Source organism: Gymnoscopelus braueri (genome assembly GCF_963280865.1).
Source record: "Gymnoscopelus braueri genome assembly, chromosome: 10".
Taxonomy (NCBI): Eukaryota; Metazoa; Chordata; class Actinopteri; order Myctophiformes; family Myctophidae; genus Gymnoscopelus; species Gymnoscopelus braueri.
In genome coordinates, this window is record NC_137611.1 from 41,481,453 (window position 1) to 41,499,597 (window position 18,145).

The 18,145-nt window shown below is 43.4% G+C and overlaps 1 protein-coding gene across 4 annotated transcripts in view; it reads right to left on the reverse strand.

The window, feature by feature from the left end:
* The window catches only part of LOC308093845 (partitioning defective 3 homolog), a 318,000-nt gene that overhangs the window by 22,204 nt on the left and 277,651 nt on the right, over window positions 1-18,145 (reverse strand). For all 4 annotated transcript variants that reach the window (XM_080440218.1, XM_080440219.1, XM_080440217.1 and 1 more), the window contains one exon: window positions 164-287. In XM_080440218.1, the coding sequence (XP_080296344.1) occupies window positions 164-287 (124 nt within the window). The remainder of the gene's footprint in view (window positions 1-163; window positions 288-18,145) is intronic.

The window sequence follows — 18,145 nt, forward strand, 5'->3', positions numbered from 1 at the left end:
TTAGCACTGACTTGTAGTGGTTTTTTTGGGTCTTGTTCAGCTTATGGCCAGCCTCTGGCCAGCACGTTAGCATTAGCGTTCCTCTCTCTCTCTCGAGCCGCGCAGTGAATTTTGGTTGTAAGACTCCGTATTATGAGGAGGCGAGGGGACCTCAGACACTCACCCAGGGCTGCTCGAAGCTGTACGTCCTCCTGCGGTCGTCTGGGTCTTCTGGACCGGTCTGGGCCTGCTGGAACTCGTGCCGCAGCCTCTGTATCCGGTCGTGGTTGCTGGGGGCTAGTCGGTTACTGGGGAGAACAAGGGAGAGAAAAGAGAGAGAGGGGGGGGGGGATATCAGATGGATGAATGTGAGGGGTCCATTGTGAACAGGTGACCTGGTTCTATCAGCGCGGACATAAAATGGCCTAGGGATGAAGTTCTTTAAAGTCTAAATCTACTCACGGGCATGAATTGATGAAATGCGTTGTTGATGTCACACAAAGCAACCCACATATATATATGCACAACCCAGGGGCCCCGCGCCAAAAGCAGGCATGCCCCGAGGCCCACAGCAATATGAATCACAGAAATGTGCCTCTCTGATGTATTATTCATAACAATGAACAAAGACCCCCGCCCCCCCGGCCTGATATCATTCACCTGCTGCACATCTCTGTATTGCGTACTACAGCCCCTCGACAGTTTAAATAAAGCATGGTTCCTTTCCATGTATGATCTTGTGATACACTGGACAAATGGACCATTACACCTGACTCTCACTAGAATTTCACTTTGCCACCGGCCAGAGTGGGTCCAAGGTTTTTTTGGGGGGGCCCTAAACGAAAAGTGTGTCTCTGTTTTGGTTGAAAATGACTCCCAACCAAGAACCAGCCAGCAAGCTTTGGCACCAGTAGAAATATACAGTATTTATAATACAAAAGTGCACCACAGTGCCAAAAACGTATACATACATTTATTTCAAATCCAACTGTTGAGTGCCAAAAACGTATATATAAGTCTTTTGAGAAAAATGAAAAAATAAAAGAAATATTATTTTTTAATTTTTTACACAGAACCATAGATAACGTGTTCCAAAGATTTACTGCTCCATTCACTACCCCGTTTTTTTTTCTCGATTCTACGAGACCCCTGTGTGTGTAATGAGGGGATCACCATGAGGACGTGATCACGGAAAATATTCTGTGACTACTTGAAAAGGTAAGAAAATCATTAAAAACGCTGGCACTGGCTGTACCCCGTTTTAAAAAACCTCTGGCACTCAATGTGCTCTATTATTCTATTTCTATCACTACTTTTGAACATTTCTGAACCTATAATAACATGCCCAAACTAGGTAACCAGGTTTAAAGTGATTAAAAAGGTACATTTATCACAGAGAGTATTACAAAATGTAATATGTATCACGCTATTGGAAAAGATAATCATATCTATGAGGAGCGAAACAAACAAACAAACACTGCATTACATTGTTATGTTGTGTGTGTGTACTGTTCAATTATAGTAATTGATTGGCAAAACTCCACCGGCAACATTGTGTCCTGCTATTGTAGAGTTTCACACATTTTGGCATGTAGTTTGAGGGCAGTGAGCTGGCCTCATTTGGCCGATAACAACCCGCCACAATGTTTTCTGTGAGTTCCATGCAGGCCCTAATTAAATCTCCCATCAGCGCTGAGATTCAACAAGTAAACCTGTTTTATACTTTGTTGTACACTTGTGGCGTACACAAATAGCAAAAATAGCTGATCTACAAGCTCACAACGCGTCGCATCACGACACGTTGTGAGCTTGTAGATCCGCTATTTTCATTATTAAATTTTTTTTTTTCATTCATCATAATCGAGTCAAAAGTTTGTAATTTGTAGTCATATCGTCTCTCAGCAAAAAGTTTGACTAATGGCAGCCACATATAAGTGACAAATGACATACTTCTGCCTTTTCATTTAGGAACCATACAGACTGAATCAGACAAATAGGCTGATAATATATAAAAGGCAGTATTCTTGTGGTGGGTTTTGTCTGTTCATTAGGCCTACAGTACCTTTTTTAGCCTGTTTACAGCGGACTGCGGTTCGCTTTGAAATGTCATCGTTTTTAAGTCAAGCTCAAAAGTAGGTAGAATGGGACATGCTCCAGTCTAATAATCACTCACATCCCCAGTGACTACTCTACAGTACAATAAACACAATGCATGGTGATGGTTTGAACTCCATCCAGCAGTCACACGTAAAGGAGAAATCAGGACGGTCTCACAAAGAGGCAGCTTAGGATATTCCTGCTACTAGCTCATGATAAGAGAATATCATCAAGAGAGAATATCATCACTGTCGGGGTGGAAACCTTGTACAGTATGTCCAAAACTATTACTTTTCCCAAAAAATGAAAAAAATAACCTGTGTTCCAATGGATCCAAATGTTGTCATTATTTAGTTCTTGTTAATACTTTTCATTGGTTCAATATCTATAAAACCCACACAGAGACTCCACTTTCATTTGAAAAAAAAGTAATAATATAACACTGCTTGTAAATCGGCATTTTTTTTGCTACTTTTGTGTGACACTGTAGTACAGGGTTGCCCGATTGGGCAACTTGGGCAACTTTGCGGCAACTGTCCGGCCCGCGACGACTCATGTCATAAGAAAAAATAAAACATTTATTTATTTATTTTATTATTATTATTATTTTAATAATATCTGTATTACTGTTCAAGCAGACTAACAAACACATCTGTAAGTAAATTGTTGATTCTGGACTTATTTAGATTTTCAGTATGTACAACTGGCTGCTGTTAATTACTTTTCAAGCAGACTTATTGTGTTTCCAGAGTGCATTTTTTCCTTGTGTGACCCTCAACACAGGATTTAAGAATCCCAGGCCTAAAATAACACAGTGTCAAATTAGCTCGATTAGAGAAAAAAAAATGAATAAAAAACGACTCGGCTTGGTACCCGAGACATAATTTGGCCCTTGGGGAAAAGTAATTGGGGAACCCTGCTGTAGTATGACTAAGTAGGGCATTAATTTACGGGGGGAAAAAACATTAAAATATTTAAATATGGAGATACAAGGTTTCTGCCGGACAGCAAGGATATAGGCCATGTATGGGGCACAAGAGGACAGGAAGGCATTTGAGGTTATGGGGGCTTCCAGCAGAGTAAAGTAATTATGGCAGCCATCAAATGCCCCTTTCACACGGAGCGTGAACAGAGTGCCAGCCTAGGTGACTGAAGAGCCAGTGGGGGCCATGCCAACCGTGAGCCACATTCATCCACTTTTTTGACTTTTCTGAAGATGACTTTTTGACTTTCCAACTCTGACAGGAAGTGTCATGAGTAGTTAACGTTTAAAACCTGTAACTTCATGATCGTAATGGTGGCTCAGGTGAATTTTGTCAGCCTCTGTGAGAACTTTTAGAAATGCTGAATTGTGAGGAACCCAAAGACAAGGAATAAGGCAGGAAATCTTCAAACTACGTGTCCAAAGACTGGACAAAATCCTGAACAAAGACAGCCCTCTTTCTTTTTTTTTTACTTGAACAAGCATCGCTAAGAAACTTTGTACAAAAATACCAAATGCATTGCATTTCCTTCTCTCTATGAGCTCAAATTGAGCCTTTATCTCCACAGAAAATTACCGCAATACTTGCTTAAATTGATTTCCGCTGGGACATGATGACAACAAACTGAGAAGCAGGGGGTACTAAATTTAATTTACCCATTACTTAATTTATCCATTTGTAACGCTGAGAGTGTACAAATTTGGTACATTTGTACACTCCCAGAGTTACACTCAGGATTTTACTGTGTGTCATCTGAAAAACAGCACCAAACAATACAGTCATCTGCAGGCCACTTGAGGAACCCCACCCCCCCACCCCCCCACCACAAGCAGACAGTGGAAAAAAGCCAGAGCCAGTCAGCCTGGTTAAGGACCAGGAACCTGTCATATGTGATCCTGCTAATCCCCGCGATATGTAACACAGACGCTATGGGTCTCTGTCGGATAAGCTGACCCCGAGGATGACACATGTGTGCCCTCGCGGGGGCTAAAGGTCGCGGCAAAAGCTGAGATCCCGCCGGAAGCAGCGCCCCCGCGTAAATCCGATCGTAGGTCACCTGCAAACAGATGTCTCTACCAGAAGAAAAAAAAAGTTCAAAGAATGGATAAAAGCCATATTGCCTTGCACACTTCATGACAGTATAGTGAAGAGTGAAGGAGTCAAACTCTCCTGTGTGAACCCAGGAAGAATCATATACTGTACATACCAGAGGAAAACCTCAACATGGTTCTGTGGATGAGAAAATATGCGAGGGATAATCAACCAGGAGCCGGTCGTTGTTGAGAAATAAACCCTGATTTAGACCCCATTGATTATCCCACTTAGCACACCAGTAATTGACCCAAAAGTAACAACAAAACTATTTGATTGATTTTAAAAGGTTTTCATTGCTTTACGGTAATGAAAGTAGTCCATTCATTTATGACAGGTGCATCCAGTGCAACATGTCTGGCTCAGAAAAAAAAACAGCAAATATGAATATTTCTGCATTCTGCATTGTCTATTTCTCGCCTCAAATGTTTTCAAAAACATTCTTGAGTGTACTACTTAACTGTATATGTAATCATGTGTTTGTTAACATGGCTGCCATATTGGAATGCAGCAGAAATCAAGCAACTCAGATTGATATGAGCCAAGGACTCTGAGTCTTTGATTAACCCATTAAGGCCTGAGGTTCCGATTCTACAAAATGTCTTCTAAATCCTAACAGTTTTTTGAAAAAACGTATGTTTCTATATCAGTGGTGCTCAAACTTTTTCATGTCAAGGACCCCCAAAATTATATGTATTTGGTCGCCGACTCCCATCTCAAAATATATTGTTCCAGGGACCCCCAGAAGCAAAGATTTGAGTTACAAAAAATATATATATATTCAAAGATTTGCACACATTTTCAAGATTTTTCAAAAATAGCAGATCTACAAGCTCGTAGCGCGGCACTCTGTGCCACGCTATGAGCTTGATTATCTGCTATTTTTGAATAGCCAAAGTTTAAAATAATGCTTTTTTAGCTCAAATCTAAAAATGACACAGACGCGCTCCAGGTCTCAATAATTTAAACAGCAGTCTGTTATTGAGTTCAGCGGTCATCGTTGAAAAACAACAGACCGCTGAATTCAGTGATTGACCAACCAAAGCTGTGTAATAAAGTGAAATTATTAATTCATAATGCCACGTTTTTTTGCTCATCCATGGAAGCTATGGCTCATCTCGAAAATATTGCTGTTAGCGATGTTCATTGTTGGTTTGTCCTCGGATCGCTGTCAGCAACTCATACTTCTCTACAGCTACTGTATTTAATAAAAGAAATAAGCCGTTTCTGAATAGCAGAAAATAGAAAGCGTGGCTCATCAAAATTCCACACAGTCCACAGAATAGAGAATCACTGTTATTCTGTTCAGGGTCTTTGACGTGTGAAAGACATTCTGCTGAGACGACATCAGTGACCCGTCCGCTCAAAGTAAGATGTAAGACTTCACAGGAACCTTGAGAGCAAGGTGTCCTATATACCATTGTGCCGAGAGACTGCAGGGAGAAAAAAAAACACCAAATGAATCCATCCAATCCTCCCTTGTCCTGACAAAACACTGTAAATCAATCACGGAGAAAGTGAATTACGGCCCGTACAATAGTGGACGTGTGAAAGCCCACAACACAGCGGAGGCACTGCTGGGGCTGAGATTTTTTTTTTGCCTTTAGATGAGTTTAATCCTCCGGAGAGTCTCGCTCAATATCTGGTGCTGTGCTCAAGGGCCAAAAGGTCACTGTGTGGCTTTGTGAAAAAGCGAGTCTCAGTGGGGGCCAGTTGCAGCACTGTGGCTCGCTGCCAGCGAAAGCCCTTTTACTATGAGACAGGCCCTATTATGACCGGACGTTGTTGCCCTTTGAAAAGCTGTCAGTCTTAACCCATTAAGACCTGAAGCCGCTTCTAGAAATGTCTTCTAAATCCCAACAGTTTTATGAAAAACTTTTTTTTTTCTTTAGTGGTGCTCAAACCTTTTCATGTCAAGGACCCCCACAATGATATGTATTTGGCCGCCGACTCCCATCTCAAAATATTTAGTTCCAGGGACTCCCAGTAGCAAAGATTTGAGTTAAAAATGTTCGCTTTAAAAAAATCTATATATTAAAAGATTTACACTCATTTTCACGATTTTTCAAAAATAGCAGATCAAGCTCGTAGCGTGGCACTCGGTGCCGCACTATGAGCTTGTAGATCTTCTATTTTTGAATAGCCAAAGTGTAAAATCTGTGTCAAGAAGTGACACAGATGCGTTCAGGTCTCAATGGGTTAAGATAGGAGGAGGAAGACACTTTGAAGAGAGGCAACTTTGCCTCGACTGTAACTTCAGCACTAAGGGGCTATGCAGGCAGCACTGCATGCATGGTAATGATATCCGAATTGGACAAAATATAAGCATTGAGACGATGGTGATATATTGGGGATATTGTGATAAGTCTAGCCTTTTTTTTTAATCATTGCTAAAGAAAGCGAAAGCCTGCTGGACTCAATGGATTTCCCCCTTTTTTTCACCCCATCAGAACAGGACTGTCACTTGAAAATGTGCCATGACAGTGACATCCCTCCTATGGAACCCAAATCAAAGCGTGCCTACAGATAGGGGAGGGCCTCTGGCTGCTATGTACATTAAGTGACAGAGGCAGCTGATGGACAGAGCTCTAATCCTACGGATTACAAAATGAATGCTCCCCATTCATTGAAAAGCTGCTCTTCCCATGCATCTGCAGCCACATCCAGACCTACCAGCAACTGTACGTGAAGACCGAACATGGAACTTCACACTCATTTAAAGGGGACCTGGTTATTTTGTGTGTGTGTGTGTGCGTGTGTGTGTGTGTGTGTGTGTGTGTGTGTGTGAATGAATTTGCCCTTGAAAATCAAGGGTTATTATGGGCATCCATGTGGTCGGTGGGCAGTTAAAAAGACAGCTGGACACCGTCGGGCCCAGTTGGCCCCACAAAGAACCTTTTGAGCATTTTTAGAGCAGCACACACCGAGACCTACATGGCAGAACGAGTGGGGTGGTTTCTTGTGTTTCGGCGTCTTTGTCAACGAAGGGCCCTTGTGGCGAGTTGGTTACAAGCGGGGGTGACCTTGGACACACAAGTGTGGCATTGTTGGTTTGCACTTCAAAAGACTATGCCCGTGAGGGCCTTTCACCCCGTGCCACGTGCCAGGCATGTATGAAAGACTTCTGCTGTTTTATCAATATTATCAGTCCATTGTATCAGTATTAAAGCGCATATGTTGCCCGAATGCAAATTAACAGTCCATGAATTCCATTAAAAATAAATGAATAAATAAAACACTCTCATAGCAGGGTTACACTCTGTGATACGTTATCTCCCGCATTAGCCAATAATCCTTAATTTCTAATATTCAACTTTTTAATTAAAAGCCACTGTCTTAATTAAACATTTAATTAAAGCACGATACTCTGGGGATTTGTATCTGCGGTGTGGAGGGCTGCACCGACTAGAACGGGTACCTGTTGAATAAACATTTACCGATGTAGCGATACGCATGGCAACAATCCTTGCATGCGTGCATCCTGGATATGCGTCCTCCCTCAGCAGCACAGCAGCAGCTGTGCTGGTTAGTTCCCGTAATCTTATCAGATGAGGGAACTGCTTACATCGTCTTGACAAAGAGAGAGCAGCTGGTGGAGCCTTTCTCTGTGGTGAAAAATGAACTGAGATGCTAAAGCTGATAATCCGGCCCTATTGATCGGAAGGCACTCAGACAGCAAGGGGTGAGACTGATGCCCTTGCTAACCGGAGCTAGCGGCGGGCTAGCGCCGCATCTGTATGCCTGCTGTAAACGGGAGACTCAATCTTATCTGCTACTGTGAAGCAGCAAAGATTGGCTCGCATCCTCGAGCACTCGCAGACTTTTACAGTCTTATTAGAGGCATGTGCTCCTGCCTAGCTAGCTGCGGGTGGCTAACAACAAGTGAAAGCTGGAAACTATAGTGGTGATATGGTGTACCGCTCCCAGCCAATGAGAAAACAGCGAAGAACTCGAGCTTCTGACTTGGCACGGTGCCAGTTCAATACCAAACTGGTTGGGACAATCTGGATGGGTAAAACGGAATGAGATGTGATCACCACTACCTCAGCAACTACTACTACTGCTGAAGAGCTCTTAATCCAACTCACTCCAACCTTAACTTCTCCGGTGGAGACGCTCAGATAGGCCGAAACGGTCAGATAGGCCGAAACGAGGGTACCTACCCCTAGGGGGTAGGTACCCTCACAAAAAACATGCAGTAATCCTGATCTCTATACTGCCTCCCCCTGGTCAGCCGGGGCGCCTGATGGAGGGGAAAGGAACTGGTTGGAATAACGTGTTCCTTCCACACGCTACGTCCAACCGGGGAATACCCCATGTCAGGTGATAAGCAGCGGCTTGCTAGCTCCTCATGCATTGAAGGAGGCATGAGCTCAGTTCTGGGCTCTCCTTAGCCTGGCAGAGGGAGAGTAGTGCCCAGGATTACATAGGCACTATGTACACACAATTGGCACTGGGTGAAAAAAATGGGTTGCAAAATAGTGGGATAAAAATTTAGACAAAGAAAAAGAAAAAAGAAATGCAACTGAGATCTGATCAGGCGATAACTATATGAGGGTCATTTGATTACTGGCCTTCTTAAGCCCCTTGGGTAGTTGGCAAACCCCAGTCACAAGTCACAACATTTATAGTCTTGTGTAGCCAGACTTTCAGGGATCTCCATCTACAGTAGGAGGAGGTATCCAAAACGTCTGGCTCATGCGAGACTACAACATTTATGACTTACACAGTCATTAACTTCATGCTGTCTGCTTGCTGTGGCTGTATAGCAGAAAATGTATACAGTACTGTGCTGTACTGTATGTCTTGTAATAGTTCCACTCCTTAGGACTCCCATCAGATTATTTCCATTCAAATCTGTTCATTTTAATCTTGGAATAAGGTTTCCGCTGGTCTTGGACTGTACAGTATTAAGGCAGCTGTTCTCAAACCTTTTAATTTCAAGGGCCCTCAGCTTGGTATACATTAGGCATTAGTGTTACAGTACAGGTCTGCAAGGGTCCATTTGGTTCCTAACTATCAATCATTTAGCTGGGGACCGCCTGGAACCCATGGGGGGTCCCCGGACCACACTTTGAGAACCATTGTATTAAGGGATCTGTAAAATATGGATTGGAGGTCCGTCCATGCATTGCTGTATTGCACGCTAGAATATTAAATTGATGCATGTCGCATGGAGCTCTACAATACAATCCATCAGGGATTTGAGAAATGAGACGGAGGACAACATGTGCTGAACGCTGCAGTCCCTCGTTAAATGACCTGGGTTTTATACATATCAGAAAAACGCAGTCCAATTTATTTGCTTGTAACTGAGTAGGCCAGCGTCGATATGTTGGCGTGTAAAGCATGAAATTGGCCCAGAAATTAAAAAGGGGGCATATTGCTGTTTTCCCTGCTGTTATTGCTAGCAGTGGCGCCATAGCTTGAAATAGAAAACCCACTTAACCCATCGCTGCTTATACGTGTGTGTGTGTGTGTGTGTGTGTGTGTGTGTGTGTGTGTGTGTGTGTTTGTTTCATAAATATGTACAGTTTGTTCATTTAAATGTGAATTCATGTATACAGTATACTGTATACATGAATTCACAATGCTTGTTTATGTATGTGTGCCTACGTTCCATCTCGTATCGTGTGTGTGTGTTAATACTAGTCAGATATACTATTACCGTTTCAGGCATTCATTTTGCCAGCAGTTGCCCCTGGAAAAATACAGATGCCCTATAAAACCAAAAACCAATTAAAGCCGATCCGTTCCGTCGATGGATTGCGATGTTTACCGTCTAGTAGTTTGCACAGGGATTGCTAAAGGCTTGCTAAGGCTTAAAGGGGGATGCTACTGTGACAAGGGGTACGATTGCATTGCGGCAGATTGAACTAGTTAGTTATGTTCCGAGTAGTTTTTCTTTTTAATCAAAGCTGAATGGAAGTGTCCTGGAGGCCAAGTCGGCATCGACCCCATAATCACAGCAGCTCCCTGCGTCGGTATTGCCTGTCATCCCTCTACCTCGGTCTCTCCTCTCTCTGGTCTAATAAAAACATGGCATAAACTACAAGATGTGCTCAATAACCCCACAGACCTCCAACCAAAGGTGGCAGTTTGTCTATAAAGGTGTAGCGGTTGCCAAGTCCCAGTTTGGCCAATAGAACTTCATGATGCTTGTGTCCAGTTAATCACTTCTACCTGGGCCAATGCTTGTTTCAAATGTTTGTGATGTTATGTTAATCTGTTCGGAAGTTATATGCATTTTTGTGATCTTCGTAAGTTATATGCAGTTATATGCCCTCCTTGTCGAGAGTAAAAATAAGTAAATAATATTATTTGAGTTATTCATGTATTTCTGGCCACTCGTGTAGTTTATCAACATGCCCGCCATTAAACCATTATTCCAGAAAATTGCCTCAGACATGGCTGTGGCTCAGGACCATGGCTGATTGATGCTTTGTATTCCAGTCCTCTCTGCAAACCTCGGTTTGTTTCTAGATCTGCCCAGTGGCTGCCGTTCCTGCTGCAGTATTTCATCAAGTAAAGCTCCATGGTTCATGCAGGCATACTCTGACAGACCCACTCACTCTCACACACACGTACACTACACACACACGCCCCACACACACACACTCGCAGCTACTGGCACAGCGTTGCCGGCAGCATGCCAGGGGCTATGCCCTCTGAGTAAGCCGGGCAGTCTGAAGCCGAGGACGTGCAATCACTGTCTGATCCGGCCCAGGTTACGGAGCAAGTGAGCAAAATTAATTAGCCTCTTTGCCCAGCCTGTCAAAACATGGATTTCATGAAAGAATGGGGTGGTGGGGGGGGGGGTGTCCAGTCAGCCTTCTCGTCTACTGCTTTTCTGAAGGAGGAAAAAAACAACTGAATTACTTGTCCGCGTTTATCAACATGACATCCCACTCAAGTCTCAATTCACAGTTTTGTTGAAATGAAGAGGCGAATATACCAGTGGTTTGGTAATAACGGGTGGCAAAGCATGCCGATATTGCATTCGATCTGCACCTCATAGCGACGCTGCCGCAGATCAATTCCACCCTGCCAGTGTCTTAGGGGTTAAGCCCGAGTAATCCCCTCACAAAACCAGGACCGCACTAATGAGACCTGGAATGGCCTCCGTTAAGCCCGATGTATACTTTAGTCGTGCGCCAGTGTCACGCACCGAAAGTAGCCGATCTATAAGCTCACAACGCGTCGTGCTGCGACGGGTTGTAGTCTTGTAGATCTACTCTTTTCGGTGCGCGACAAGAGCACGTGGCCAAGTCTAAACTCAGGCCTTAGACCCAAGAGAGATGACCTCGACCACCCCCCTAATCTCTTCACTGCATCAACAGACACTTGTGGGTCTGTGAGTGCTCAAAGCATCTGCTATAATCCCCCTTCCTTTAAACATTGTTTATCCAGGAAGACTGGCTGAGCATGCTTGCTCTTCTTTTTTTAAGTGATGCCCTGTTTGACCGTCGCCCAACAACACACATTCACTGCCCAGTACAACCTAGTCTTCAACTACTGGCCACTAGGGTTGGGATCCGGAGGAACCAGAATCAGTTTATCACACTGTCAGAGCTGGTATTTGGACTTCACATCTGCTATACAATCTCAATGGTTCTCAATCTTTTTATTTTATTTCAAGGACCAGTTTACCAGTAATGGTCTTCCTTGTGGGGCTTTTGTTCTCTGCCATTGCTTTCCCTGTTGGTAAATGTACTGTGCTGTAACAGGCCTAGTCAGCAGGAGTTAGCCTTGTGCGGCCATGTTGAATAGATCAGAGTGGAAGTTAACATCCGAGTTATCAATGTTGTCCTGAAGTTCGACGGTCACTATTTCTCCCGCCCTATGCTTCTCCACCTTCCCACACATTGGCATAGTAGCGTATTCTCTCGCCTAGTCACATTAGGGCTTTACAGAATATATTGAATAACATGCTCAAACCATTCTCTGCGTTTCCTGGTGCGTAGCATGGTGCTAAAAAGGCAAATGTTCCATGCGAACGTTTACTTGAGCTGAACGAAGAGCACTTGCGCTGTTGTTGCGGTTTTCGTTTTGGCCAAGTGCTCACAAAAATGACTAAAAGAAGAAATGGACTCCTGAATGCTTCCTCCTAATCCAACGTCGATAACCCTGTGAATTCAACCTTTCCTCTTTGATATTCCGTCCTCTCGTCTTATTCCTCTGCCCCTTACATTTTCGGCTCTCGCTTCACTTCTCGCAAACGTCTTGCTCTCAATTTGTACCACCTGTTAGAGAACACTAGCTCTCCTGGATTCAAATGAGGTCAAATCCTTTTTTTTTCCACTTTGCCCACCAGAGTTTTTAGAAGCTAATGGTGCAGAATAACTCTACTTTACAACCCCCTGGCTGACACAGGTGAGATAATTAGAAGGTGTGACTTCCTTGAAAATCCTAATTAAGGAATTGACCCGAGTCATGCGAAGCCCACGTTGCCAGGGTTACGGTTTCTCTTGGTGACAAAAATCTGCTGAATCACGGCGACGGACGCTCGTGAATCAGGGACAGTGGCGGAGCAGCGAGTGTTATAGGTTATGATTGGTTGGATCATAATGGCATTGTGAAGGGCTAGATAGATTACAGTAAGTGTCTTATCTGACAGCGACAGTCGCTCCATTGACTGACTGAACGACGCAAAGTGACGGATGACGTCTGCCGCCAACCCCCGAGTGGCAGTCACCGTGATGCGCGTGCGCGAGCGTGTGTGTGTGTGTGTGTGTGTGCGTGTGTGAGAGAGAGAGAGAGAGAGCAAGAGACAGAAAGAGATGGGATGATATGGAGAAAATGGAAAGGGTCACAATGACAATAAGTGTTTGTGTCAGTCAGTCATTGTGTGTGTGTGTGTGTGTGTGTGTGTGTGTGTGTGTGTGTTAGAGACAGAAAAAACAGGTATAAAGTGGAGGTAAGAACAAGTGCAAAGGTGTGTGTCCGTGCACGTGTCTTTTCATGTGATACAGCTGAGAGAAAGAACAACTGATACTATCTCACACCAGTGTATGAGCACGAGGACAGCCGCGCTGCAGCCCTCATATTCCAGTCATCCGCACAGACTGGGTGCCATCATCCATCAGCCTGGGACGCATGCTAGCCCATCACTGTTCTGACAGACGTTATTTCATCGCAGCCTCATGACTGCGGCGGTGCGTTGAGATGAGCGATGTTAACGCGCTAAAGATCTGCTACGTGTGTTCCCCCCCAAATTAGCATCTCAGTGCTCCCCCATGCATGTGGCGCTGTAGTTGACTGCATTTAGCAATGTGGTACGACAAAACCTTAACAAACTTTGTGAGAAAATGAGACATACTCTGTTGCAAGTTAAAGTCCGGAAGTCAAAATTTACTTGAGTAAAAGTACAAAAGTATTGGTATCAATTATTATATTGGTATATGTACTTAAAGTGCCAAAAGTAAAAGTACTAAAATGTTTGAAAATAGCAGATCTACAAGCTCACAACGTGTCGCGATGCGACGCGTTGTGAGCTTGTAGATCGGCTATTTTCATATAGCCTTGGTATACAATAGGGCTAAAGTGGTTAGTGTATGTTTTATAATATAATAAATTATGTATCTGCAAAGTAACTAGTAACTAAAGTTTTCAAATAATTGTAGTGGAGTAAAAGTATTTGCCTCTGAGATGTAGTGGAGTAGAAGTAAAAGTATAGACAATTGGAAATACTCCAGTAAAGTAAAAGTACCTCAACATCAAGTACAGTACTTGAGTAAATGTACTTAGTTACTTTACACCACTGCATACGAGGGGAAAGGACTTTCTTCCAGTCACAAGTAGGATTGCCAACCATCCCTTGAAATACAGAATCCTTATTTGAAAATTAAAAGACGTGTTACTTATTGACACGTCTTACATAATACAGGTTGTTGACCACTTATACACTCAATATAAACACTATGTAAACTGGACCTGAATTTCGTTTCTTTCCTTTTTTTAATGGACTGGATGCAAGGGATCGCCTCATAGTAATGTGGGTTTAAAGCATGCCCTTTGAAGAAGAATAGACACATGCCATCATTCTTCAGATTTTATCAGCATACATTAAAAAAAAACATTTAATTAACAAACCAGATCCCACAGTGCTTCGTTTCATTGGTTATAATGAATAATGATCGGTGCGCCGGATTGGCTGACAGTCAGTGAATAGAGTGGAATACAGACGGCATTATTCACATTAATGAGAAAGACCCATCCTTTTCATCTGTGCACAATGAGGCCAATGGAGATCATTTTTAAAAGAGGAGAAACAGGAAACGAGAGAACGAGGGAGAGAGAGAGAATATGGGGGGGGGGGGGGGGGGTGAAATAGGAGGCTGGTGTGCCTGGAAGAGAAGGGGAAATAAGTGGAGCAAGTCTAAATTAGAAATCTAATGTGAATTTTGGGAGGGGGGGGGGTGTAGGGGGAAGGGGGTTTGACTGATAGCATATCTCCAACGCACGCACACACACACTGATGACTTTCTGTCTAGATGAGAAGAAAAATAGGTGAGAGAGGGAAAGAGGAGAGAGAGAGAGAGAGAGTGAAAGGAGAAGGGAGAAAGAGAGAGAGAAAGACAGAAAGAAAGGGGAAATCGAATTGGAGCTGTCCAATTTCTGAGGCAGGCACGATCATCCACAACATATCATTCTCTCTCTCTCTCTCTCTCTCTCTCTCTCTCTCTCTCTATCTCTTCGTCACTCTCTCTTTCCCTCTCTTTATCTTCCTTTCTCATTCTCTATCCTCTCTATCTCTCTCTCTGCTCCCTCTCTCCTTCCCTCTCTCTCTCTGTCACAGGGTTTGCGGGGGCTTGATGGATGGCGCTCTCACTAGTAATAGTTCCCATTTTAAGAAAAGCTCCATAATGCCGAGGCCGTCGGAGAGTGCTCGCTCGGCAGTCTTCTGATAAATCATAATCTCACTCAAATTAGCTTCTATTATCATCAGGAACCAGGGGGGTCGGGGCGGGGGCGGGGGGGGCTTCCCCCCTGCCCCAGTTCTCTCTCCATTTCAGATTTCCAAATGGAATAAAATGAGACTGAGAGTCTCGTGACAGGCAACCATTTTTGTGCGAGGCAAAAAGGGCGAGGGGGGCATTATTGACGTACGACTGCTGTGGTAATGACTGTCCTACATGGCACAGAGAGACCACTCACAAACAAGTTTGGAGTTTGGAAGAGATCTGTGATGATAGCCGGAGAGTACCCACTCCCCTGGGGGAAAAAAAACAAACAAAGACAATATTCTGTATTTTGGGAGAATTTTATGGAAATTCCCCATTTTGTTTGACGCTTTTAAATATTTGTAAGAGTGAAGACACTCTTGGTGAAGATCCAGAGGGACCGAAGAAACGTCATGTCAATTTGAATAAAACTGATACTGCTGAGCAAGAGCAGAGTGCGGGATTTTTGTTCATGAATTTTTGTTCATGATTGCTTCATTTGTCACTGTCCAACGCACCTGCATCTGAACGAAGACAATTTGTGCGAATATTGTCTTTGTAAACAAATGTAAGTAAAAATATTGGCAGTCATCAAGAAGATACGGTTATTATCAATATTTCAGTCTCATCCAAGCTGGCATTAAGGAATAATTACATCAGATTCTATACAGTACATGTAATAACATGTACATGTAATAATAATATGTATTGAATAGCCTGTCAAAAAAACACCACCACCACCACACAGTAGTAAAATATAGGGCTGATAAATCACAAACTGTGCTGTTGTGCCTGGGGTTTTAATGGGCTTATTTAAACAAGACAGAGTGTAATAACAGCTGGAGCCATGGGGACCATCCCATGTGGACTTCCTGTGGACAGTATATAAAGTCAGTCATCTATGACTCTGATTTTGGGCAAGGTTTCAGCCCTATCTGACCCCCCATTCACTTCCATTCTAAAATATAAAAGAATCAGCCTGATCTCCAAGAATGTAGTATACATTGCACGGATCCAGTGCACGTCATTCCGTGCATAGTCGCCTAGAAACCCAGAAAATCTGTGCATATGTACGGCGAGTCCCACGGTGGGCGTAACCAGTTGTTTGCAACCCGGAAAAACCCGTAAGCAGAGCAGTCCCCACAACAAAATTTACGATTCTGTGCCTATCGGTACGTAACTCAAACGGCGCTGAGTAGGCTCAAGGGAACGTCGCAACGTTCGGGACGGCAACTCGCTCGCTTTAGCTCACTCGGTGGTCCCTTACGTGGCGACAGTTCCCTTGAGACTGCGCGACTCCAAAATGGTTTAGTCACAATGGGGGAGATGCGAGGCGGCTATGCACGGATTTTCGGGTTTTCCAGTTGTCTATGCACGGAATTTGAAAAACGTTCAATGACAACGTTTCCTCTGGCGATCGGGTTGAAAAGAATATACAAGCTCCCAATACACTCATAGAATAACATGGGAGTCTGTTGAAAGTGGAGTTGAAGGCGCTCTGAGAATAATTTATTAATAAAACTACAGTATGTACAAATGTACTTCCCAGGTTCCCACCTAGCAATTTGGCCCACTCTAAAGTATGTGTTTGTTTGTTTGTTTGTTTGTTTGTTTGTTTGTTTGTTTGTTTGTTTGTTTGTTTGTTTGTTTGTTTGTTTGTTTGTTTGTGTGTGTGTGTGTGTGTGTGTGTGTGTGTGTGTGTGTGTGTGTGTGTGTGTGTGTGTGTGTGTGTGTGTGTGCGTACGTGCCGTGTGCATGCGTGTGTTGAATTGTTGTAGGTCACAGTACAATTGAATTTTGTACTTGAATCCTTTTGTTTGTTCCGCATGGGGAAGTTGGCTTGCAGCCAAGCCAAACGGTGCTAAGACAAATCTAAAAATACAATGGTAAGAAAAGCAAAAGAGATATTGTGGCATAGCATGAAAGTGGCAACCGATCTGGAAAACGTGTCTGCTATTATCTTATAAAGAAGCCCTGTCATGTCTCTGCAAGCGTTTCCAATTAGGTTCAGTTATTGCAGTATGTCAACAGCGATCAAAGAGAAAACCCTTGCTTAGGCCCTTTATAATTGAATGAAAAGAATGCAGATCAAAGGTAATTGCAATGTCTTGTTTTCATCTGTAGCAGAGCGCAAAATCACATTTTGTATTTGAGATCTGGAAACATTTCTGTCTTTCGCCTCCAAAGTCCACATTGAATATTTCATGAATCCAGTGTATTGGCATTGACATTGTCTTGTGTGGTGACCTAGTAAAGTCGAGAAAGTGTGTGCACAACAGGATGCTGTGTGTTCAAAGTGTTGAGACGGTGTGCGGTTTCCAGCAAACACCGACAAGAGTACAAAGAGAGCCGGAGGAAAGTGGTTGGAAAAAAAGATGCGTTTCTCCATGGCTTTTCTTTCTTTCTATTGCAGTTCTCTTTAACGGAACGAGAAATATTGCTTTCATCTGTTGTCTAGGCTTTGTAGCTTTGACCAGGGCACTCTGAACTACCGATGACTTCTGATGTCGATACATCTTCGAGTTATTTTTGTTGCACCTCAAGGTTCAAGGTGATTCATTGTAGCAACAATGAATCACCTTGTTAGCAGGTAGCAACATTGCAACAGGTAGCAACATTGCAGTGAAATTCATTGCATTCCTCAACAGTGTGGCAAAGCGTGAGTGTGCCATCATGTAGTGGTATTTAATCTAATCTACCTGCAATGAACTGCAGTAATGCACACACACACACACACACACACACACACACACACACACACACACACACACACACACACACACACACACACACACACACACACACACACACACACACACACACACACACACACACACACACACACACACACACACACACACACACATCGCTCTGTGAACGTATAAATGTGTAAAATCTGTGAATATATATAAGAGCGAATGCTTAGTTAGTGTACTCTTGTGTTTGTATGGCTCTATAGGATGGAGAGCCGTCTGTGTGTTTGTCTGTCTGTCTGTCAGGGGCTAATCTCACACACCGTTGGACTGGTCAGCGACTATATTTCTTGTGCAC